General features: G+C 42.3%; 2 protein-coding genes across 15 annotated transcripts in view; one reads left to right on the forward strand and one right to left on the reverse strand.

The window, feature by feature from the left end:
- Positions 1-26,651, reverse strand: part of LOC111250596 (uncharacterized) — a 250,814-nt gene that overhangs the window by 10,271 nt on the left and 213,892 nt on the right. For both annotated transcript variants that reach the window (XM_022805990.2, XM_022805991.2), the window contains exon 6: positions 4,851-5,031. In XM_022805990.2, the coding sequence (XP_022661725.1) occupies positions 4,851-5,031 (181 nt within the window). The remainder of the gene's footprint in view (positions 1-4,850; positions 5,032-26,651) is intronic.
- LOC111250597 (uncharacterized) overlaps positions 194-26,651 on the forward strand; it is a 42,217-nt gene continuing 15,759 nt past the window's right edge. For 2 of the 13 annotated variants that reach the window (XR_015328818.1, XR_015328817.1), the window contains exon 1: positions 194-2,188. Coding sequence is in view for 6 of the 13 variants with exons in the window: in XM_086990676.1 (XP_086846802.1) it covers positions 25,742-25,765 (24 nt within the window). In the remaining 7 variants the exon portion in view is untranslated. Of the gene's footprint in view, positions 2,189-4,841; positions 8,141-9,263; positions 9,448-12,846; positions 14,197-24,737; positions 24,917-25,237; positions 25,766-26,651 lie in introns of those variants that run through there. The other 11 variants (XM_086990676.1, XM_086990673.1, XM_086990675.1 and 8 more) reach the window with 11 other exon arrangements.

Genomic DNA, 26,651 nt, shown 5'->3' on the forward strand with positions numbered 1-26,651 from the left:
AGGGTTAAAATATCTACTAACGTCATCATCGACTTCGTTGGTAAAGACACGCGTCTGCTTATCTAAGGGCGAATCTACTCCCAAACGCGGTCGTTGCAATTTATACGGTAAACTAGACTGGCGATTCCTAAAACGATGCTTTACTGCGATAATCCGCCAGCCCTTGTCTGAGTTCAGAAACCATTATCTCGGTGCAAGGTAGCTAAAAGCATCACCGAGATCGAACAGTTATTATTTCCGATCAGTCGACGTCCATTTTCTGAACGAAGCGTAGCTAGAAACATCTGGTTTTCTGGCCCGCCATAGTAAACGAAGTCAAGTGAGCGTATCTAAGTGTATGTAAGAGACAGTGCTGTAACTAGCCACAAGGTGGTCTAGATGCACATCATCCGCCATTTGCTATGTGCGCATATTATGTGTTGACAAACAAGACAAGCCGAATGCGAACAAGTTCCCAGTATAAATACAGCTGGTGTGTTTCGTAGCAACTACGATGCGTTTTATTAACAATGGTCGAAAAAATATTACCGTATGGTCTAACTTGGAAGTTCATTAGCGCGCATAAATTTGCGAAGGATGTTGACATTCCACGCTGAGTTAGAGGGTCATTGCAAAAACAGCTGAAACAAAAGTCGCATTTATCAATACGATCTTTTTCACAGTACTTGAGGTATAGTTGCGTTGATAATTAGAGAAGGCTAACCATTTGTCAGTGCATAAAGCATTGTTCTATCCTATCGCATTATCGTTTGTTGCTAAGTTAAATTCAATTGAAGTTTGCACCGTTCCGTATCTGCTACATTACACTCCATCAGAGAAAGCTATTCTATGCTGAATGCATGTAGGATAGCCGGTGTACGTAAGACATACCTTAGGTACAAGGCCGAACCGGCTGTCGAGAGAAACCGCTAACTATTAGCGTTTTGAATCGAACCGGTATTACTATTCATTGTTCTGGTACCGATTTCGTCGGTCCAATATTGTTTCAGAGAGAGGACGGATTAGAAGCAAAATGCGTCTGTTCGGGTATGCCAGATTTGGTCGCCTTTGATTTACTATTAACAACTAGGTAGCTTTTTAACAGGTTTGTCGGCAATACGCAACAAGCTAGTGCACAAAAGTTCAAACAAACCGCCAGGGAGCTGCATTTTTCTGTGCAATAAAGGTAAGTGAGTAAGTTTAGGCTAAATTGGCCAAATTCGCAATAACATGGAATTACAGAAAAGCGCGTAAATAAGTAGATCTTAACGTTTCGCACGATCAACAAGTACGCTTCCATGGAATGGCTGTTGAGGCCATGATAAATAAGAAACCTCTGTCGATCGTTGGAACTGCTATAGGCAATGCGAAGACTCTGACCCGCCCATACTCTGTTCGGCCATAAATCTAAAATATCTCTACCGAAAACTACAGGAACGTTAAGGAAGGATCCGGATAGCTCGGCGATTCTCATTGTCAAAAGATGATAGCGTCATTAATTATCTGTTTTGTGTAGTTTTTGCAAGCAGTGCTAAGGCGAAGACTCGCGTTCTACTCGTGTGCAGAAACCTGCGGAAAGCCATCCGTTTAAAGTCGAAGATTCCAGGTTATTAAAAAAAATTCTTGCCTTGTGGGGGATATAGATCTTCGACGTCGGCCATGTTTAATCATATCGGTTACTGTTAAGTTGAAGGATGTAAAAATGCGCTCTGAGTTAAACCGTAAGGATAATGCAGGCTCGAACATGGTGGCTACATGCGGTACCTAAGTAATCTCGTTCCGACCGATAGTATTGTTGCTTGATCACGTAACTCGCCTTGACCTAACACGTCTGTGCTTCACTCCAGTATAAATTGTATGATAAAGTATAGGGTTCTTAGCGCAAATTGCATTGATATAATACCGTTATGTTAACTTCGTGACTGATGTTGTGAGTGAGGTTTTACAAAACGTGCGAACGGGAACCGCCGGTGTGATATCTAAACTTCCCCTGAGTTTCAATAACTAATGAACTATTGTTCATTTCGTGAAATATACTTACGTGCAATGCGTAAAACAAATAGGAGACACGTGAACAAGACGAAAGTGCAACGTTTATTAAAATTAATTACGGCCCTACTTTGTAGTGAAGGCACGCATTCTCGAGAGTATACGCTTAAAATACACGCACTGTTTCAATCAAGCATCCTACACGTCCGGGTCAATAGAAGTAAGTAGCAGGGGTTTTTTTTCCTACTAGATAAAGCGAGCAGACAATGGACAGTGTATTACAAAACATATTTAGAAAACCAAATAATAAATCATCGTTGCTATTTAAGCAACCTCGGTGCCTGGATGCCTTATCCGAAAAATTAAGGTTATCCTAGTGTGTGACGTCGATTCTGTTGTGCAGCCTCGAATGGGTTGCTGAATATATTACAAAGCTGCTTTGTAAGACGACATTTACTTTCACGGTCTCTGGACTATTTCGAAGTTTACTATAGAAGGTATGAATATGTTTTGATATGGCCTTGAGTGAACGGCGCACGAATCTAACAAGGTGATCAGTAAATATGCCTGAGAAGATATGTTTATTGTTATTTTTTCAGTCGGATGTGTATTTAGGATATATACGTAGAGACTGTATCTACACACACGTAATCATTATTGAGGTTTGATTTCCCATCGGATTATCGGCACCGTGGCTTCGTAGTTCGGCAGTTCCGTGACCGGCTAGCGAAACCTATTAGGCATACATACGTATATCATCGACCTTATGCGCTCGGAGATCCTTTGAGATATTTGAAATAAAAATCACAATCTCAAGATTCTACTCATCCTCTTCATTTCGAGAGGACATGACATTCCCGGTAGCTGTAATTCTAACGTCCTCTCCTTACGTTGCCTTACCTACTTACGTGAATGCATGTCACGTTACCCATGGGAACTGCGCAGCATAATAATATAAGATTCAACAGGACGCTTAAGAGGTTATCGACAAGATGCGTATGCCGTTTAATGTTCCTAGAAGGTTGTTTTTCGTTCTTTATCTTTCTGCAATAGTCAGTTTTCTTCTTGAAAGTCCGCTCCGCCATTGTCCTTCTCGACTTTGCGGCAGCTGAAGCAGCTGCTGCTGGGACGTGATCAAGGAGCTGCGCTGCTCGTCATTCAACGCGCTGCGCCGATCCAGCTATCCTGGGAATTAAGGATAACATGAGATATTATTGACCTTACGAGGCTCATTTTTCCAAACGGAAAAGTCGTTCGCCACCCCCTGACGATGCTGCCAACAAGAAGTACAGTTACTGTCAATTTTTATGGTGTATCACTTAGCACACGTTAACTAACGAGTTTAATTAAAGCGTACGCATAAATAATAAATATACGCATAAATAAAAAAAACATACGCATAGCCTTAATCAGTCTTTTGCATGAGTCAATTTTCTTGATGTGAAAAATTTGCGCACATCTATATTATATCCCCTTGTATACTGAGAACCGAATTGAAACTATTCAAGCAATTATTCAAGTAGCAAATGATTTTAACGTTCTTCTATAAGGCCGCTAAGGACATTTTAAATCTAATTAAAGGCGCCACACTATTTAGCATTTTAAGCAAGCTCGTTAGTGAATATGACTAATTATGCATAGTATACACACGATCTGGGAGCAGTGGAAAGTTTTAGCGGAAATGCCTCTCCATTAATGCAAAACGTAAGCTTTGGCTAGAAAACAATTACTGCATAGAAAAAATATCAAGGGTAGTTCGTTCTGTGAATCTACCGTTCCTCGCTTCCTGCTTGCCTCGATCGTCAGCTGTTCTACGTACACCACTCCCTCTGCGTACATATTCAAGCTTGTGGGCAATATCCACAAAGGCCATTGGAAGGCTGTTGGTGTTGTGCTACTAACTCGATGACGCAGTACAGATCTTCAGACCGTACGGGAAAAAGAAGCAACTTGCGTGAGCGTATGTTAAGGCTAACGGGCCTATCACGCCGAGATTAGTTTTTAGGCTGTCTACTGAGGCGCGTTTCGAGCTTCCGCAACGCGAGTGCTGAAAAAAAGATTTCTCTCTTACCAATCACAGATATTTAAGCTGCGTTCCTGTACAGAATTGTGGCGATAGGCAGGTTGTTGTAATGTCAGGGATCCACTTTTAATAATACAGCGGCAGAGCGCTATTGGCAATGTCCAATCCAATCAAGTTTTGCTTAAGGGACAGCTGGATAGATTACGTGCAAAAGTTCAACTTATAAAATTGTTAAGATTTACGTTACGGCTGTGTGGCAGATGGCGGTATTCAAAACTGTGTGTTCAGGCAAACCAATGGCACCTCTCGTTTTCAAGGGATGCGTATCTTCGTGAGGTTTATTTAAAAGCTGATAAGTATGTATCAATCTTCGTACGATGTATTTTTACAGATATTTAATAGTCTGTTCCAAAGAGCGGGGTCACTGGCGACGTAGTTGTTCATGATGAAAGCATAGTCTGCATATCTTGTAAACATGGTTTCACCAGCTATTCAGAAATCCTATAATTTACCACCTAGGTTCTCCTTGAAATCGTTATGAGTACAGGTCTTTAATATTACATTAACTATAAGAACGCGTCGACTTTGTTTTATAGTTTAGCATGTCTTCTTAACTTATACGTATATCTACGATAGGAAGTATTATAAGCTGTCATCTGTTTTTTAATTAACAAAGCACCTATTGTAAAGCGCATCGAGCTTATTTGCATTACCTCTACACGATTGAATTGAAAACATTCGACTATAAAGCATTGATATGAATAAACCGTTTATATACCCAACATATGAATTAAAAGTATAGGTTTTATCGACTTACTAACTACGAAATATTTATGTACATTTTTTGTAGAACACGTACCTTTGTTTAAGCTGTTGCTCCGCAATTTGCATCGAGTTAATGGTTTGTCGAGCTTTTTCCAGCTCGGTACGAAGAGCCTCAAGTTCTCTAGCTAAATTGGCGGGATCCCATACACCGGATATAACTGACACCCCTGATGAACCCGAAGAACCCGCACGACTGGATGGACTTGGTCCGCTTCCTAGAAGAATAATCATACAACAGTAATATAAAAATGCACCGTTTGCATCATTAATAATAATATATATATTCGCGAGCAGAGTATAGATATGTTATAAAGATTACACGATGTTAAACCGAAAGATTACCATTTGTGGTGTATCATAGTAGTCATGAACTCTTCTGTAAAGGAGACTAGTAGATTTCACACAACAGAACCGAAGCAAGAAATTTTTAAATCCTGGACCTGAACGGCGACTTCCCCATTAAAGTAGGTGTGTCTGCCATTAACCTAAACCACAGCCCGTCTAGATAATAAGCCACTGAGTGCAATGCCGTTATCGTTTTACCATCTTCCAGCTCCCCCAGACAAGGTCGTTTTGCGATGTCCAGAGATCAATCAAATAAATATTGCCTATTCATTAATGAGATGCACTACCCCTTCTCTCGCTTGTCACTTTAAAAAAGTAACTCCGCATCTGTTGGAGGTGCGGCTAAAAAGGGAAGAACACAGCTGCGAGACCGGCAGTAGTCGAGAGAAGGGCCATTGTTTGCAAGCAGAACCACACGAAGACAGACGCTCGATTGGTCCGCTTAGGACGTCGACGAATGTAGCGAAACGGAGCGTCGTTTTCCGACCGATACGGACGTATAAGGAGAAAAATCGAAAGGAAGGTAAAGGAGAGAAAGAATGAGGCCCGACACAGAGAAATGCTAACTCCACATGTGTAAACCATTTGATCGAACGAAGATCGTTTGGCGCTGAGGGGCTAACTGACTATGGCAACCAGTCCTGCATGGTCTGCTTTGGGGAGTTGGCATGAAGTCGTTAACAAAAATGTCACCATAATGTACGCTACAGCAACTAGCGGCAAGCCCTCTATGCATACGGACATCTACACAGCGTCCTATCCCTTTGTCAACAATTAGCCGACGGCCGCAGCGTCTGTTCGAGGAACGGTATGCGACTACGGTTACGGGGCTGGCATCTGCCAACTTGGCGTTTACTGCTACGTTACCAGCACCAGTAGGAGTAATTTGCTTGGTCACAAAAACTAGAAAAACAGCATTCGTCAAAGCAGCATCTGATTGCACATTGCCACCGCCGTTCCCGACCCCTTTCCTGTCGATGCCGGTTATCCCGTCCCGCACGGACAGGTCCTGAACGGCTTTCATCTAACGAAACGATTACAGCTAACTTGTGTTCAGGCGAATTGAAAAATGGCCAAACTTCTGTTTGTGTTTGCTGCAGAGGGCAACTACTCTCCGCACCACCATGGCAAAAAGCATACGTTGAACCGGCATTTAGATTTCAGCTGTATGATAGCATACTATATAGAGGGTAGAATGTAGAACGCTGCCGCAGAGGAAAATGTGTTAAGTAGTATTTGAAGGATCTTTTACTTCGCAGGAAAACTACCGAAAACATATACAGCATAGCAGTATTATTACATAGTTATATTGTATGATCTTTCGAAAATCCGAAGGAAACATATCTTTTTATGCTACGATAGGGCACGCAGGCTCCTGTATAATTGAATTTCGTCCTGCGCAGCTTCTACAAGATTGAAGTGCTGTGCGCGACTAGGGTTTCAGTTTTTGTTAGATAATTGCTTTTACAAAAAGAACAAATGCTGAAATTAGCAAAGCCAAAATGATTCGCTGAGTGAACATATCGGCATTATTAAATAAAATACAGGAGTAGCAAGCTTATAACAAGCTCATATTAACAAAAAATTTGCGCGAATTACGAAACAACAGGACGAGATCGAGCTTTTTACGCAGCACTGTGTATGTACAGCATCCATATGATTTTATTTTCAACACAATACGAACGTGCGGTCTAGTATAGACATTGTTCTAGTCCGCTCTGCGCTAGGCAAGTAGGGAACGGGCCGACAAAAATAAAAATAACACGCTTATAAACCTAGAAGTATCTGGGCATTGGCTGGCAGACGTTAGCCGATCAACTGGCCTTCCCGTCAATCGAGTGTAGGCATTTTATGCTAACCTCAGCTCTTCAGGAAGGCGTTTCAGACTAATGGCCCCACCATTGCTTATTATACATTCGAATCTAACATGTAGTACAAGCTTCTAGATAAAGACGACATCATGTTATTGATTGTTGTTACAATTACTGCGCAGCAGTCGTATGACCGACTCGGCCAATTTGCGAAAGTAAAGAAAAAAATCTATCTACACGTGCACGCTCAGGAAAAGCGTCCCAGTCACAGTTAACAGGCACGCATACATGCGAAATCGACGTGCATTTATCTTCAGATAGGTGCCTCTCACTTAGCAAACTGTCCGGATAGCCCTGGACAAGCGATGGACGTCGTTTTCTAAATAATTTATTGCCTCATCATTAATTAGAAGCGATTTTTATACATCCAACACCGTTATCCTTAGTGGATGCCATACATTTATATTTTGACGCGTTAAATATTAGAAGCTGAATAAGTTCACACTGGCTACAATAGATTATGCTGACTCTGAGGATTCGCCCGAGGACATTTTGTCTGTAAATGACCATTCTTCCATATCTCGGGTAGCCTTCCAACGCGGCACTCATAAAAAATTCATCATAGACTCTAAACTTCCATGAATGATAAATTGTAATGTGCAACATTTAGTGCATTATAAGACTATACATGACGCAACTGTTTCCTCTCATTGTTCTTCCGTTCCACGATATAATTAATTAAAAACACTGAGAAAACGGAGTGCTATTGGACGCATACGTACAGATAAAACGCTGCAGGCAGATCCATCTATGCGACTCACCGTTAATCGGATCAGAGACAAGTTTGAAGCAGATAGAGAACTATTCAGGATGTTATAGGCAACGTTCCCTATGTCAACTAGTTTTACTGGTGAAGAAAAAAAGCGAAAAGTTTTAGCGAGAGATCTCAGTCTGTGGGACAACCAAGTCGCAGGATGCCTGATTTGATCGGCGTTAGAAAAATCAAGCCGTCATCGCATTCTAGGACACTGTAGGATAGGGAAAGTTGACCTTTATCACAGATGATGATCCGGAAAGAATATAATTTTGCCAATAATATTTATGGAAATGTAGACAGAATACATAGTTTTCAGGGAAGATTATTTGGAATAAAGAAACTATAATATAACTCAATAGCATAATTAATTGATCGGCCTAATTGCATCTACTGAGCAGCTATAAATACCATTGAAACAGCGAAAAAATACCATTGAAAATTATCAGCAATTACAATTTAGCGCGAAATTTCAGGTGAATGATTAACTGGACCATTGTTTTCTGCCAGCAAGCACAGTTGTTACTTATTACTATTTAACTTTACTGCAAGTTATTTCTTATGACGCACTCGTGAAGACTTGAAAGTAAAGGTGGCAAATTTTACTTCCAACAGGATAGAGCGCCCTCACCCTATGTAAGAGCATACTTTAATAGAAGTCTTAGGCAGATATGGAGTTGTTGCAGAGGAGGTTCTTCAGAGTATTCTGCCGATTGTCTGAACCTGACGGCAATAGGACTTTTCTCGCACGATATACTTTGATGATAGGCCCTGCACCAGAGAACTGACTATAATTAAAAGATCTACAAACCGCAATTGAGCACGAGTGCACCGCAAGAATCAAACGTTCGTTAAAGTTTATGAATGATTCGTTATCACCGCTATACTGATGAGGACGATTCTAATTTTGAACGTCTGCGATTCATCTAGATTTTTTTTCACAAAGAAAAATATAAATGGGTAGGGGAACCGAGATCATTTTTAGGACTATTAGAGTCAATTCTTTTGCTTCCTGCTTCTCTTTTTCTAGGATTTCTTAAACACGCCATTGAGCGTTTGTATATGATTAAGTTTAAAAGCCCGTGGCTCAAAGCGCAGAGTCAAAAGTAGCTAATACACGCAGCGAAATAGTCCAATTCAACTTATAAATTCAGTCGACTCGATTTCTTTTCTGTTAGAAGACCAATACGGTAACGGGTGTTCTTATTCTATTATGCACACACGATTGAATCCCCTGCGCCCCCTTGTCGTTCACTCGTGTAGAACAACCATCGAATACTTCTCCAATCAGCCCTCCCTCCGCCCCTAGAATTCATTATAAAAGTAAATTTCACAACAGTCACTATCACGCCGGTAGCAAACATATTTATAGCAGACGGGTGATAGTTTTAGATGCGATGAGAAATAGTCGGTTTTGTTGTTTCGCGCGTTTGCTTACTGCCTTTGTTCTGTTTGCCCCTTTCTTCTCGGCGTTGAGGACCTTACGCTGCTGTCACTCCTGTGCTGACTCTGGTCGGATTAGTTGAATAGCGAACGTGTCAGTGCCGGCCACTTGTCCATGAGGCAACGAAAAGCACGGGAAATGAAACAAAGATAATTATTACGACATAACGGATCGGTGATGAAAAATATGAACGCAGACAAGTGAACGAGAATACTAAGTGAGTACCAACGCTACCTGTAAACGTAGCCCGTTCTTCAGTTCTTACCGTGACGTAAGGGTGGTGGAAACGTTGCTTACTTAAGTGCTATACATGCATCGATAACATCTTCCTCTTTTCATAACTACTAGAAGGCAGACTTTCAGAAGAAATTAGTTTATTTGTTAGCCGCAACGATGAACTCGACACAACTCTCTTAGTTTAACGTGTCCTCATTAACTTGTTCTTGTCCTCGTTAACTAAATATGGTTCTTGCCTCTACCTCAACGCCAAAGTAAGATAATCGTATATTTCGCTGTGCTTACTGATTCTAATAGAAACGTATCTGAGCTAAGCCAACTTCAACGGAGTCCCCGCTTAACTAAAGATTGCTCGATTACGTTTTGCTGAGTCTCATGCTTGTCTGGTAATATACTCGCAAAACTTAGCACTACGGTTCACGGATACCATTACGTATTTGCAGCCTTGAGCTGATAGACGACTATCGGCCAGATGTTTTTCTCTTCGAGGAAGACTTGTCGCCGGTCAAGCAGTTACGAGCAACCTAATTCTTTCTTCTTGTCACTACCCAGCTTCTTTTCTCCATGGTAACGGAATGCTGATATATCAGCAGCTGTTTTGCACGGAGTGATGGTCTCTTCTTGCTGGCCTTCGGCTAAGACACTCAGGGACAACTACAACGCTTCGGTGTTCGCTGAAACACATGCCTTAATGAGCATAGTCAGACTTTATCCCCCGGAGGCGGCGTTCTATAACGGCGAGCTCAAGTTGGGGGCATGTCGGCGTTCGAAACGAGTTGGCCAACATGGGCAAGTTACGACCGGCCGTTCGCCTTTGCTCCTCTATTTAGCCTTTTTTTCCGCTTTTCTGTCTTTTGGCAAAATAACTCATTACCCTTTAGCTTTCCCGAGAGAAAGGCATATCAGTTAACGTTTGCGATCCTGATTTCTTCTGCTTTTGCACAAAGAACGTCTGTTTCCTTTTGTACTTTTTGGTACAGCTTCGTCGTAAACGTCTACAGATGCAATTTATCATTGCGACAATGAGTCAGCTCCGTGTTAGAGTGTACCGCTGTCATTTCCGCAGCGTGTGTGGCTCGTAATGACAAAAGGACGGGCTACCGTTAAGTCCCATCGGTGTTTAGTACTCCGGTACTGGAGACGTAACTGACATTCTCCCGGCCGTTGCCTATTTTTAATTCTAGCTTACTCCTTTCCAACTATTACTATTAGCCCACTCTCATCTACGCATGGCCATTGAGGGCCTGAAGTGAAAACGGAAAAGGAAAGTCACTGGGAAAGAGACAAACACATCTAACAATAGCTGCCAAAGACTAAACTTAAACGGCGAGGGTCGGGGGCATTCGGCACAAGGAGCGGCTCATAGCCGCGGACACGCGGACGCAAGTGAACGAGTGCACGGAAAGATATGGGCGTAGGGGCCACGGAGGCACGTCAGTTTAACTGCATTAGGGTTTTTAGCGTGATTGGCCGTCCCTTACCTTCTTAAGGCTTAACAGGAGATTCGTCCACACAGCCTACGCAATGACATATCCATACACAAACACTCATAACGAAACTCACGAGGCGTCTCATGAGCTTTAAATATTTGCAGCAGCGAGTTGCTATTTTTCTAATACGCACGGAAGTGCGCAACACGGCATATACTAGAAGAAAATATATTGAATAGCATGAGGCGGATGGAAGTACGGAGACGATGAGCAGTGGTAAATTCAGTTTAGGCTATCAACGTCAGGGGCACGATATCGCCTGTCTCTACTCGAAGTGATCTCTACGTGGTAGTAACGTACACTCATATACAGAACCATATGCCACATATTTGATAATTTGTGTGGTCACTTAGCACATGCTTGTGGTATCCCGCGATTTTACCACGACTGCCAAGTGGAAGCTATTTATATTCTTTGCTGGCCCGCTAATGGGGACAATTCATAGTGCCTGCGAACCTGTACTATTATTCCGTAAATCAAGCGTGTTGTATCACCGTATGAGAGCATTTACATTGTAGCGTGAGTTTAAATCTGGACGTATCTACGGCAAGTGGAATCGTTTGCGAGCCAATGTAATAGTTGGGTACTGTATACCTTTTCAGAAAATGAAAAATACGTATACAGTTACATTTGTTTATTTGTTGGTGAATGATAACCCTGGACCCCGGGGTAGGTACAAAATCTAATTTTTTTGGGGAGTGGGTCAAACGGTGAATAGTGAAGCCGATAAAATGATGTACGTCTTTGGAAAAATTTTACGTTTACCCCAATAAACAAATTGATATTCTTGACAACTTTTCATTTGGTTCTTGCTCCGGTCATCCAGCGCTCTTGATCGTAATCATTATATTCAAAAACGGCAATTTTTTCTTGAATAAAACGACCAATATAGAAACAATTCGCCATTTCTCACAATTAGGCGAATATAAGCTATTAGCAAATCCCTTTAGAGCGGACAAACCCTGACCAAATCATTTCTAACTTCTTGTCCCATATCGACGGTCTATGTTTTTGCTTGCTTTTTGCGGCTTTTGAAAAACCTAAAAAGAAAAATAAGACAAGCTAGAAGATGCTTAGAAAGGTTTTGACGCTATGGTTCTAGAAGTGAATCAAAGATCCATGTTTGATATGCCTGGATTTTTGATACGGAAATTAACGGCCGTTCTGAAAAGGAGAATACCAATGGTCAATTGGGTCACCCAGATAAGCTCCCACAGCTGATCCTTTTGAGATTCTTTGTGCTCCCCCCTGCACCTCTCGGACCTTGGCCGCTTTGAGCACTTACATATTAGTGCCCAATTACTATTATAACCTATTTGTGGATTAAATAGGAAATATCTTGACAATAGTTAGTAAGCGGCTTAGACACTAAAATTGAAGCTGTACTTGCCGTAAATAATGGTTATATTGTCTAAGCATGACTATGAAAAACAGCATTTCTAGCACCAGTTAAGTATTTTGTCTTGTTTAGATACGGGCTTACGGATAACTCATAGGAGCCATTCTGACCTTAGATGTGCTGCAGTCTGTATATATATACATATATGCAGGTATTGCAAAGATAACTTGACAAATGTACATTATATAACAAGTTGCCGGGCTATTGAAATGCTTCCGGAAGGAAAAGCAAAAGCGAGTGTTTGGGCGTTTCTTATTATATTATATACGTTAATCCAGCATAGAAGATCTAATTTGCACTATATATATATATATATATATATTGTGCGACATATGTTATATACATAAACAGCGTCACATAGTAATGTCGAAACAGTGTTAGTCAAATGTCCTGCCAAGGACTGCTTCCATAAGTCGATCCTTTTAGTATAATAAAAGTTCTCGTTAATTTAACACTAATGTTTTAATAAATTCTCTTTTTAATGTCGAAGATTGTTTTCGGCATTATGTTACTCCTTCACGTTATTTTGCAGGAAGGAATCGGGAGAAGTCAATACAAGTCTTTGATGTTATCGCCACGTACCGAGGTAAACCAATATAAAAACATGGTTTGACAGATTCTTTTCCACGCTGTGTGGCAAGATGCCCCACCTCGTTAACACCAAAGGTTACCTGCACACAGCGTCGTCATTTTAGGCTGCAAAAAAAGATTGTACAATAGAGCTCATCACCTCCATCGTCATTTTCAAGGAAAGGCCCGATGACAGTTTCAGACCACAAACCGTACCAGAATTTCTTCTTCTAGAGTGGCTGCGTGTCGCTTGCACTTGGATTCTCTCCTAAATGAGTCCTAAATATGAGGATTGTGTTTATTAGTTCAGCAATTTTAATTAATTTAGGAAATCCGCAATAGACCATATTTCAAGCGCGGGTCTTTACGGAAAACGAACGCTATCCTAAAGTGTAACATTCCGTTATTACCTATCGCACACGCTAATGTGTTTACCACTAAGTAACCTACTATTCTTTGCGGGTTGGCAGGTTCAGGGCGTAAAAAGACGAATCGGTCGACAACTTACATAAGTTACCGACCAATTTCATCTGTATATATATATATATATACTCTTACAAAACTCAGTGTAAGGATATTTACTTTATTGTGCTATAGTAGAAGGCCGACAAGCATCGTGTGCTTTCGTTCGCCGGAACTCTCTCTATGCTCGGAGACTCATGCTGATATTGAGAGCAAGTACACGTGTACTCCGTAGCACAAAAATATTCATCTATAAGAGGAATATTTATATCTGCTGACCAGTTAACCAGCAACGTTGTTGCATTTAAAAACAGCACAGCCATAGGCGATATTAATGCCATTTGTTCCAAACATAACTAACCACTGTGTCTTTTATCAAAAACGACCTTGTAACCTTTAGTTGGGCTTAAAAGTAGACATACAAACTATGGCGATACTAAAAAAACAAGCAAGCAAAAAAAGAAAGGAAAAAGATATGTGACATTTACTGCGATCGTCCTGTAGCTTCTGGTGCTTTGGGATGCCACCGTGACTATCACATCCCTATTGCAACGTTTACTACCGCTTCTCGAGTGCCAACTAATTGTTGTTTAAGTGCCATACGAAGCCGAATACGATCTCCACGGCTTGAGTCGTTGGTGTTCGCGTAATTGCTATCGTTGGCTTTTTTAGGGATGGAAATATTGCCCACTGCTGTTGCTTTTGGGGCTACTAAAGAGGCCAGGTGTAGTTGGCCCTGGCTTCTTGCTAACGGGCCTCAGCGGAGCAGGAACTATGTGTAAGGGTACGAAAGGCAGGACCGCTCTAGGCGAAGGTAAGGCATCGGAAAGAGGTCAAGGGGAATGGAAGTTGTCCCACAGGTTAAAGAGAGAAGTACTGTCCCTGTAGTACAGTTAGAGGAAGGGGCCAAAAGTTTGCTTCTGCATTTCTCCTGTGCGAGGTCATAGAAGAAGTGGAAGACGACAAACAACAGCAGCAGCAGCATTACCACCGCTGCCAAAAAGACGTCGCCGCCGTTTCTGTTGCTGTGACCCCTCACTGGAGTCGACAAAAGGCTGCTGTTAGCCAAGCGACTCACGGAACCATTACAGCGAAGCAAACAACTCGCCGACCTACTTACCAACAGAGTGGTAGGCGGAGAAGAGATACCTCCACCGGCCTGTGGTGGTCTTTTACACCAAGATTCACAACTCGGTCGCCTAGCCGAGTTTCAACCCACTCACTTACCCCTCCTCTTCCAACGAACCACAGCTCTCTCGAACCATCACGTCGGGCGGTGATAGCGGCAGGAGAGAGACTTTGCTCGCTGGCTGCTCACCCAATCGCCCGGTCGCTAGCAACGGAGTGCGGTAATGAGACGATTCGCGATGTTGACGGCGGCGGGACCGCCGCTGAGAAAGCTCATCGGAAGCAGTGAAGGCTGCTCCTGCAGTCGTGCAACTGTTCTAATTTCGTTCTGCAGATGGACGCTGACCTAACGGGAGTCCAAGCAAATGCCGCACGGTCAGATGGTAACTGACTACTACCACTATTCGCTAAATACTCCCCTTTTCGCGCTTAATCAGCAATGAGAAGATGGCAGTCGTTAGGGCGTCACTAGCCAATGCCATCGCTGCTAGGTTGGCAGACACTCTCGAGCAACAGAGTGTTTCCAGGGCTACGCTGTATGGCGTATAGGCTCGAAGGAGTCAAGGCGGGATCCCGAGGGAATCAGGAATCACTTAGAGGAAAAAGACGGTTGGAGAGAGTACGCAAGACCAGAGGCTGGTTCACATGCCGCTGCTGCCACCGTTACTCTACCGTTACTTTCACCAGTAACGGTGGCTGGTTGCTGTTATCAGTTCAGGAGCGAGTCGAGACCGACAACAACAATGACGACCAGGAAGGCAGGCTGTAGCGCACAGACCAAACCATTCTTCTGTCTGCCTTCCTGCATCCTGTCGACCAAGCAGCTACCTACCCTAGATACCCTAGCAGCAAAAGACCGGGATACAGGAAGAGCGAGTGAGCACGTCGGATACATCACCACAGAGCACCATGGCCTGCACATATTGTATCACGCACCACATCACCTACAATCCTATCAAGAAACCTCTCACCTCTTACTACTACCTCTCACCTAGTTCGACGTAGTGGTTCTCCTGTGGGAAGTTCTGAAAGGAAAGATCATTCTTTCATGACAGCGTCAAAGTTAGTTTGGCTGTAGTTCTCGTTGCTTTTTATGACGCTTTATATAAGGTATATGAAAACGTAAATATACGGTTTGTTTATAATATTCCCGTTTGATTTTAAGATGATCCTATTAAATTTAAATAACTTCCAGTGATTCCCGATGCTAGTAACCACAACGACCTAACGGCAAAAAGCGATTGTAAGTATGAATTCATCGCAATATCTTCTGCGTATTGCCAGTACTTCTACACCACTTTCCTTGTCAGGGGACCGACACTTGCTTAGCCGCATGGCGCTAAACTGATGTTAGGCCGGTATCGTGCATTCGGAAAAATGACAGCACTCGTACAGTGGAGCCGCATAATAAACCACGGTTGTCAAAACAGCGTCCCTGTACGCCAGCGTACGGAACGCGAACCGATGATTGTGGATGTCTAAATGGCTTCGTGAAGTAATGGTACGCGCAGTGTAGCATCTGCTAACGACCAGTTTTGTGGACAATCCCATAAATGGCCTCGAAAGGTCACCCATCTTCTCACCTGGCTACGGCGAAACAAACAGCAAACAGCCGAAGCACATTATGCAAAGGAGCTACGGTTCGCAGCCGGCCGGCTTCCTGCTTTGCGTGCTTCTTGCTCGTACACAGATGTCTATGACAGGTATTCTTCTAGGCCTTACAGCCGTATCATAGTGCTTGCACGTCCTCTACGCCCGTTTCCTCCTCTCCTTCATTCATATTCTCATCTACCTCCACAGAAGTACCAAGGTACAAACACATAGGCCAACTTCAACAGCACAAGCAGCTGGATAAGACGGGACGTTGCGAATGTGTGGCCATAATGGCACGAAAAACTGTGAGAAGCATTCATTGCTTGCAGCCATAGATTTGTTCTTTACTTCGAGGCAAATAGAGGCCTAGACATCCGTTTTGTTCGCATAGAAAGTATACAGATATAGACATTGTTAATGGGAAGCCTTCTTTTTCTTAATGCCCTCAAAGTATCTATATATAAGACACTACCCATTATGTAAATTCGCAGTCGAGAAAAATTCTCCGTAATAGAACGCGTCACCTGAAAGGCTGCATAGCTCTATTCTGCCCCCCGTCCGTCCACACCCCATCCCATCCCGAAGAGATCAGCACAATGCTTCCAGTTGTTGAATCTACTACATACATTAACGGTAGCTAACAGGGCTTGTAGATCTGTGTCCTTTCTCCTGCTTGACGCAGTCACGACATAATCAAGTAATGCATGCACGCACGCGGGTTCAAGATGTCGACTAGCATTTTCTCTGCCCGCGGCAGAGTAATTACGTTCTTCAGCAGCGTCAAGCTATACTGATACAAGTACTGTTTTAGGCTATAGTAGCTTCTTACGTTTCCCTTCTGCAATCCTCAGTAGTCTATAGAGGAGAATCGTAAGGCAGCATAAAGTTATGGGCGACTCCTTATCGGGAACAGAGAATCCAGCAGGGCAGGCGGCACGAACAATACCGCTATTTGAGTGGATGACTGGGCATTTTTCGTCGAGACATCAGGTCTTTATGCACTTGTTGGTAACCAAATGCCAGGAGTACCAAGAGTTCGGTTGCTGTGTACTCTAACGGCTTCTTAATTTAATTGCCCTTAGGAAGCATAATTGACAGAAGTGAATATTTTGCGAATAAAAGATCGGGGGACGAACGTTTTTTACTTGAAAACCGTGACGGCTGTGGAACCTTATTGTCGAAAGGCCTTAGCGCAGCACACAGGCGATATGAAGGAAGGTTATCTATTTTTAGTAGACTTGTTTTTAGTTCATTATAAGCAGCGAGAATAATCTGTTCGTATTCAACGTTGAAAATCCTATTTCATGCGTTCTTCCCATAATTCATAGAGAAGGCGGCCTTACAGATAGTGCGAGAAACGATCATATGAGGCTATAAAAGGAATTTATAAATACACGTTGAAGCGTCGTTTAAACATCAGTTAAAAACACCATACTCCGCAAATAATATTTGCAATCGGTGTATTTTTAAATTTGTGTTTTTAGAGAATCATAATTGTTTCCCTCAGGCTATATGGTCATGTTTTGAATGAGGATCGAGTTAAGGACCCTTAGCTGTTAGTTAGGGCATGTGTTCGAAAAAATCCGAGCCCATTAAGTACAATTTCGTTTTTCTAATTTTCCTTTGCCTTTAAACTCTGATCAGGCCTTAAGGATAAATGTGTAGAATGGATTAGTTCTATGTCCTGTAAACTCATAAGCAATCCCTATAACTGTTCTGATCGAATAAATAAACCTAGGCAAGTGGATTACAAGCGCGTTTTGTGTCACGGAGAAATACGCATCACAAATACTTTTTACTACGTTTGTGATTTGCAAGGCTTTCAGGGAGACAATCTGTAAACAATTGGTCCAATTCCTTTATCGTAAGTGATCGAATCCGACGAGCTGCCGTTGTCCAGATCCTTATAGTGACAAAGTAGCAAAGAGCGGACCTACAATGTACAGCTCACGCACTCACAACGCGGCAAACTATGGCTGTTTGTTATAAAATGCAAGGTATGAACATTATCCATCTCACTAAAAAAAAACACGGCCTTGTTTTAAATAAAACGTCTTTTCAAAAAAATTTTATCGCTATTCACCGAATCTCGTACAGGGCGGCAATAAACTTTCGACCGATACGCGTCATAGTTTGCTTCTGCCGTCACAGCAAAGCATTGTGGCCTTAATGAGGCTGGTATTTTGCCACGCGACGAATGAACAAAAACGTTTAATTATTTTATCAAAGGCGGAAAATGTCCGAGTGATTCATACATAGTGAACGTCCATACTTCCGTATCGGAATACCGAGCGAATTTTGTATCGTTTTTGTCAATACCGTCAACATTCGGATGGTCCAAATTTTTAGCGTTCGATCTGATTCTAGTTGACTTTAACAGACATCATTTGATGACGGCCTACGTTCAGGCCAGCCAACCGGCCGTCCGTTTAAGCTGGGCTGTTACCGGCGACTAGCTAGGTGTAAGGGGCCGTTACCTTCTGTCTGCTAGTCAGCCATTCACCATTAAAACAGCCATATCAGCCAGGATATGAAAATCGTAAAATCACAAAGGAGGCCCTTGGTCGTTGTATCGTTACTGTGGTAGATTTAGTACCTTTCCGCTAAACTGTCTGCTTGGTTTGTTTTAACTTCGGCGTAGTTTGCTGTAATTTGTTGTTGTTATGTGTGTCATGCTCTACATTCGACAGATCGAGGGGGGTGCTTCGCACCCATCGTACTTTTGACAACGAGGCGATCCACAACAGAAAGCCTCGATCGCTTTCAATATATGCTGTTACGTGTGTACAAAAAACAACAATGCTCGAATGGCCGCTATGAAAAAATAAAGTTTTATTTCTTCCACTGATCCACAGGTACACTGAGTAATGCTATTCGTAATGACGACGATTTCAACTATGTTTGTCAGTTTGTTTTTAGCTATCATCATCACGACAATCGTTCGATGTGATACACGAACGACAATTAGAATAGAAGCCATCAGACAGATTGGTACAATGTACGCCGGCTGGCACAGCAGCAGCAGCATAGGGTTAGATCTATACATTGACCTTTATCGAAGCCCTGTACACTCTTCTATTCGTTGTTAAGCGTATCAACAACACGATCGGCTCTGTATAGGTGGTCAGTGGCTTTGCATAGTACTTACAAAGCTCTAGCAGGCTATAGAGGTCTTAATCATACAAATAAATCGACCCTGATATTCATTAACAGAAGGTAATAGCTATTACGCGTTTTGTTACGTGTGTGTGTGAACCGTGCGCTCTACTTATCGGCTTGAATAGGTAATATCTAATAGGCTTTAACTGGTAATGTTATATAGATATTTTTGTATAACAATGAAGATCGGTATAGGGATCAGAAGACGTTAGATATGGATTGAAGAACGTTCGCTTCTTCTAGACATTTAGAATTTTTGGACATTATCCTCGCACAGAAAAAGTTGGCTTTTCGAAACTTGATTATTTCTATATCAATATTGTTACACCGCATCATTGTTTGCACTCGCTCTACACCAATGGAAATTTTATCAGGGTGTATTTTTTCCAGTAATTGTAAATATGTCTAAAATGGAGTAATTTTATTAAATGGCCGCGACCTAACAAACAATATGTGAACCAAAGTGTCCGTTCTCTTTGTCTGGCTTCAGTCATTAATAGGTATATGCAAATAGAAGCCAGCCTTTGGTTCTTTTCCCATGGGTCCTACTACGTCTGTTCGTCATTCGTGTCTCAAAAATAAAAGACTAATAGCAAATCTAAACGTCGATTTGCTTCATGAAACGGTCATCACGACAGTCACTTTCAGTCACCAGTCTCCTGGTACCGACTACCACTGGCGCCCAACCTCGGTCACACTAAAACATTGACAGAATATGGCCGGTACTTCAGCTCGGTCAGTGTCAACAACCGCTAATATGTTTTTTTGAAAGTGTGGTCTTTCCCGGTATGCGGTTAATTATTAATATTATAGAGGCGCATATAGAAAAACCCCAAGGGGAAGTTAGCCGGCATGGGGACTGTTTGGCGGCTTTAGGATAAGACTTTTCCCGAGAAGGAAGGATAAATTGTCTGACCACAAGAAGACTTGGGCGATGACAGGGGCAACTGACGTGAAAACTAGCTGAGATGTTTCCCGCGGGAAAATAAAATAGCTCGGAAATAGCTCTTACTGTTCAACATCTCCGCTAAAAAACAGAAATGAAGCTGACTTTTTTTCTCCATCATTAGCTTAAATTCGTTCTTATTTTTTCTTTTCCATTTTTGGTTACTCTCCCAAGGGACGCCGCGATCTCTTCTTGCTCCTTGTTACCCTTTGATTCTAGAACAAGAACATCCTTCCTACTATATAGAAAGGCCTGATCTGACCTTGAAAATTGGAAGCTAATCGTTCCAGCTTTTATACTCGGACTAATTAACGTTTGTAGATCATACTTTCTTTGTAATCTTTGCGGAGGTAATTGGTATTTCAATATGCTTTCCGGTAAACTAAAATGTAACTATTACCTTTCAGAACAACCCCAAGGCGGTACTTTACCCCAGTTTATAATACGTCTATTCTCGAATGTTTCATCTTAGCTTCCGTGATACGAAAAGCGTTCTGATGGTAAAAATAATCATCAATACTATAATAAGATCTTAACAAAAGAATAAGATAAAAATGTCTCGGAACTATTCGTGGGAGAATAATAAATTATAAACAGAATATAAATATTTGAAGTATAGTTTAGATGACCTAAAGGAAATAGGTAGGTTCTGTAGGAGTTACGCGGTAACGTTGTGAAGTAGATCGCTCCATGCTATAGCGACTAATAATCAATGAAATGTTTAGGACCAAATACTTCGCTATAGTCCCGTTCACTCTCTAATGCACCGCTCTTCACGCAACGTTCATAAAAATGGTGAAGCTTACTTCATAATCACCTCTAATAATATTACGGATCCATTAGTAATAATATTACGATTTCACTTGGATAGAGCTACAAGTTTGTTTATAGTGACATATTTATAGTTCTGAGTCTATAATATCCTTCGTTTGTTTGAACTGGCTTGACCTGATCGCGCCCGCTTATGTGCCTATTAAGCGACATATTTAGTATAGCCGCGTTGTTTAGGTCACCTAAATCGGCCCGTTTTTTATTACTGTATAAGACAGACCCACATACGCACATACATCTACAACGACTAATATACAACACTGATGCACCGACGAACTCCTTTTCCTAGAAACAACAGAACCTTTGCGCCCGTCCACTGAAGTTGGCCTGTAGGCGAGCAGGACAGATTCGCGTCAGTGCCCTTATTACTGTTAGCATTGAATACTTGGAGCTTTACATCCGGAGCAGCTGTGGGGCATCATTTCAAACGGACTACATCCACTACTACAACTAGCGGATTTAGCTAGTAGTGTTGAGCACTAAAGGCTGTCTAGAGTATCGTGTGGCTGATGTAGTTAGAAGGGTGAAAAAGGCCAAGGGAGGTGGCAGGGGGCTCACAAGTTACGGTCCAGCCAAGCCCGCATAGGGCAAAGCGATGTCGGTTCGCTGGCAATAGGCGTAGCTTTCGTTTTCTCTGGGGGCCGTGTGCATTTCCACGATAACCAGGCTACCTCCATACAACGCTTCTAAACCTTTCCATCGTTTGTGAGTTGCCCGTTACCCCTGTTCGGTCTACACTAAACAATTGCCACAACTTGCTGCGTAGACACCGCTCGCTGCACTCCAAGCGGCTGCCATCAGCGTTGTGTCCCCACGGACTCGCTTGAGAAGTCTGCCGAAAGCTTTTTAATAAGCGTTCTTTTGTACGGTGTGTAACGGATCTGGTAGGAACGTTCTATTGGTAGCGCCAAAGTTCAGCGGTCGGCCTCCTCTGTTGTATTCTTGCCTAGCTCAAGCAGCTTTCAAGCGTCGAAACGTGCAGTTACTTAGCGGAAAATCTCAAAGCTGCGTTCCATAACGTATAGCAGGTTAGCAGCACGTAGATAGCTAGAATATCCGACGTTTAATAATATAACAATAAAAACGTAGGTGTTTCAATTAAGGGTAATAATAATGATATTAAATGCCTTCGCTCGTTATAAGAGAAAATTATATGAAGACTTGACCGAACAGTCATGCGTAGCTTAAATAAATTCCTTTTCCAAATCGACAATTACAAGACACTTTTGCTGTAATGTAAGAAATCATTATTCGCCTCTGCTTCACGAGCTGAGTTCCCGATAAAAAAAACCGACATAATAAGTTTCGGCCAATCGTCGACGATGAATATCTGATGGACAGCTGGCTTCGTATGCCTTGTTTGATTCTTTCCCGGAGAGGACAACAGCTGCTACCAGGTTCTATAACGGGCTATCGTCATAAGGAGCCTTTGTAGGAGATTAGACAATTCCAAACAAACCTTCGTACGCTATTTGTTATTTGAATCGTCTCCCGGATACTTTATCTCTCCGCCTGTCCGCACATAAACCCATAGTAGTAGTTACGATAGCGATGCGCTATGAGGGTTTCGCTAATAATTTACCTCACATTGGTTTTTGACGCCTTATTTATAGCACTTGTTACAGTTGGTGTCTTAAGTTGAGCTAATTTCCGACGACACCGATATGACAATAGTGAGATGTATTCTATAATTAGAAATCCTCCTAGGTGTTACTAACTACGGCAGTGTCATGTAGACAAGGTCCTTGCAAGTGACGTAGCTAAAAATGGGTGAAAAAAAACAAAGGCAACAATGCAAACCTATCGATTTCATCCGTCTACGTATCTATACCTACACAAATGTACAAGCATCTGTATCTATCTCCACCACCGTGTTAGAACTTTGGAAAAATCCTACATTGCAGGGAGAGAAATCGCCACCTGTCCTTATGTTTTTGATTGTTACGTCAGTCCGGATATTTACTTAACGTCTGCCCGTCGGATTGTCAAACGCGAAACTAAATCGTTAGCAAGGCTTCTAGATAGGCCGAATCCTATGTAGGTTTTTAGCGGTGTCTAGTTGTCGTTAGGACGATGTAAGATGTCACCATAAGCTCGACTAAATCAGTGAGCACTGGCGCTCGCTAAACGTTTGCCAACGATCCTATCAGTAATAGCGATAACACCGTAGCGATTATAGAGACTGGGTGGGTTTGAGCGATGAAAAAGTTTGACGCTGTAACACACTACAATGGCGTCAGTTTAAAGAACACATTTGTCCTAATCGAATGACATTGTACTATAGGACCGAAGTGTCGTCCTACGGGTACTGAACTAGTGGGCAGATTTTGTTCAGATTTGAGCTAGGAATTGCCGCATGAGAATGAATGGTTGGTACGTCATTGTATGCCAGAGTAACAGCAATCGAAATTGAGCAAACTCAACTCTAATGGACTAACAAAAATAGGTAGATAGCAATGGATAGCACATTACTGAGGGTAAATGTATACATGATTATCTTATTGGTAATAAGCTGAAACAGGACCGCGTTTTTCCGCAGGAAGGTCGACTAACCGAAATGACACCGACAAGTGTAGCCAGCCGACCAGCTACATACATACATACGTACGTACATACATTTGTATGTAGTTGTTGCTTTGACAGATTACAGAAAGCGGCGGCTACCACGACGCTAATAGAACCGGTATCACCAGCAGCAGCTTTACTGACCCACTTGGACGCCTTTGGCTTCATTGGTCCTCCAGCTGCTATTGCTGCATTTGCTAAGGTTGTTATTATTTGGCCGCTGCAGAGCTGTCAGCGTCGTTGGCAAGGCAGCAGATCTCACCGCAGCATAGGGACACCTCTAAAATAACAAGCGCTCGATATAATGCCCCTATAGTAGTTTTCTTATATCTTACAACAATGATGCCCAATTATTTCGGCTGATGACTACACAGGACCGCAAACGGAAAACGTTTCTGACGAACCTATATTAAAGATGGCTGCTTTTTCAGTGTAATTACTTTAGCTGACGCTCATGGCTGCTGCTGCTGCTCTAGCATACATATGTGTAAATCCAATACGCGTGAATACACACAATTAAAAAAACGCTCAATCTTAGGAGGAAACTTGTATGGAACACACTTTAGAAAACAAGAAACAAACAAATAGGAAACAAACGTTCAATTCTATTCAGATTCAATAGACATATTGTAACAGACCATTCGTAACGGCTCTCCTTTTCGCGACCATGTGACAAGCAGTTTAGCCATTGCTAGCGAGCTGGAAAACCAATACCCAAACCGGATCGTACAAGCATGGTGGTAACAACAATAACAATAACCATGAAACTAATTGCTCATCTGGCAACTTATTGATAGGCCACTCGACGTAACTTTTATTATACAGTCTCGCTGATCTGTACAGTGTGATAACTACAAGCAATAAAGGCAGGACATCAATCGTGTCGTTTGACAATGAGACCCACTGTGGCGTCTCTAGCGTCCAGTATCCAACTGCATATCTTAGACACTACATATAGTCAGTCAGTTGTCGAAACACACGATCCTTAAACCATAGCTTTGATCATCGTTTGAGCAACGTTCCCTCAATCATGAACTTTAATGAAGAATGCTCAAAAAGAAAGGTCATCCATATCGACGTAGAAATACCAGAATAAATTTGCCACCGTTTAAACCAATTTCTCACAGTGAACAGGACTAAGTGATATGAGGGGTGGCATCGATTCGTTTGTTGGTGTGGTCACTCCGTGCATCTTCGTTGTGTTTCTGCGCTCCCTTCGATGCCAGCAATTTTCCGGCTATAGGAGGCGTATCGCGTTTAGCCTGATCCGTATCACTGCTGATAGCTATATGTAGCTTCTTGTTGAGTGAGTTGCAATTTTTGACAAAATCTAAGCATATAAATCAGCTGAATATTAATATCGTAAAATGTAATCGAAAACGAAAATATGGAAAGCAAAACGCGAAGTCCATACCTTGCCATATTTGTCTCAGCTGGGATATCGTATAATCCGACAAGCTCCACTACCGCATATTGATCTTCTTTAATCCATTTCTAATGACGGCAACTGTAGCTTCATCGGCTCAAAGTTCACTAATAATGATCAATGAAAAAAGTCATCCTGGGAATAATGACAACGGTGAACACATGTATCGGCCTTCATAACCTTTTTTTATTTCAATTGTAGGAGCAACAGCAGGACTAGGCGGTGTTCGTGTTATCGTCCGCAGTCGCGCGGGAGGAGAAGGACCTGACGGAGATTTGGGAGGAGGTTGTGTTGGGCGATATGGCCCGTGTCACCAAATTGCAGTCAGCTTCCGGTGACGGATATCTAGAGGCGTTGCGTTTCGTCCAGTATAATCATTTCACTTTGATCGGTTCAGATCTTTCACGAGTAATAACCGAACAGACGTTGTCTACCTACGTCGCGCCTTGTGTCTCAATGTAGCGTCGGCCGGCCGTGTTATATGTTATTTGTCGTAAAATACTGCAGCGTTCGGTCGCATTGCTTCGACCGTAGGCTCTGGTAGTAGTCGCCGTAACGGTAAAAACAGTAACTGAACGCTAGAAATGTGCGTTGTTACCGACGCCTGGGTCTTCTACTATTCCCTCATCAAACGAAAGCGCAACAAAACATCGCTACCTAGCTAGGTAGCGATGTTTGTTGCGCTTGTACCTGATAACGATTGTAATGTGTGGTCGTACGCATGATGAGGTAAGGTCATATTTTATTTGTTTTCTAAGTGCCCATAGCATGAACTGTCGAAGGCTTGCCTAGTTCAACGGAATGGCTTTAGTTCTTTTATGATGCTTTGGTCGAAGTTATTAATTTGCAGCTTAAGACGACGGCTTATCGAATAAGATTGGGCCACCGTTGACCGAAAGCGTCTCTTAGATTCGTCCCGGCAAAGTAACGAATTACAGTGGTTTGACAAGCGTTTCGTTGTCGTTCATATTCAGGCGCGGTTGTACCAATCGTCGTATTTTTTTCTAGATCCAACCCCAGTGCGTGGCTTGGTCGTAGATTCATTTGTTAGAAACGTAACGATATAGCCGATGAAATCGAACGGCGATGACCATCAAACATTTCAGGAAAGCGCATGGAACGAAAAGAAGCCTTATTGATTTAGATGAGAGCCAAATAGAATTACCGAATTCAAGATCTTGCTGAGCTGTGGCACTACGAAAGCCTTACCAGCTAAACCTCGGGCGACAGTTGTTAGATTCGGCAGCCGAGATTGAAAAAGTCTTCGATTTAGCTATACACGAAGTTGCGTTTCATACTAGTAACATATTGTCAGGTCTGGAAATACGTAATATGGAAGTAAAAGAAGCGCATAGTTTTGTTTACGAAATCCCAGTTGAATTTCAATTAGACAAATACGTAATGCCTGAATAAAGAATGTACCAAAGACCTCATAAGTACTAGTATACAGGTGACATTCGAAGTTGATTGGCTTGGAAGTTATGCACAACTGGAAACATCACCCGCTTCATTAATAAACAGCTAAGTTTGAAGATACGAGTTTGTGGGTTACAAGCGTCGCGTAAATGAAAAGCTTCTAAAAATGTACCTGTACTTGGAAATATCGCACTTTTGT

Source organism: Varroa destructor, unplaced genomic scaffold, assembly GCF_002443255.2.
Source record: "Varroa destructor unplaced genomic scaffold, Vdes_3.0 BEIS01000005.1, whole genome shotgun sequence".
NCBI lineage: Eukaryota > Metazoa > Arthropoda > Arachnida > Mesostigmata > Varroidae > Varroa > Varroa destructor.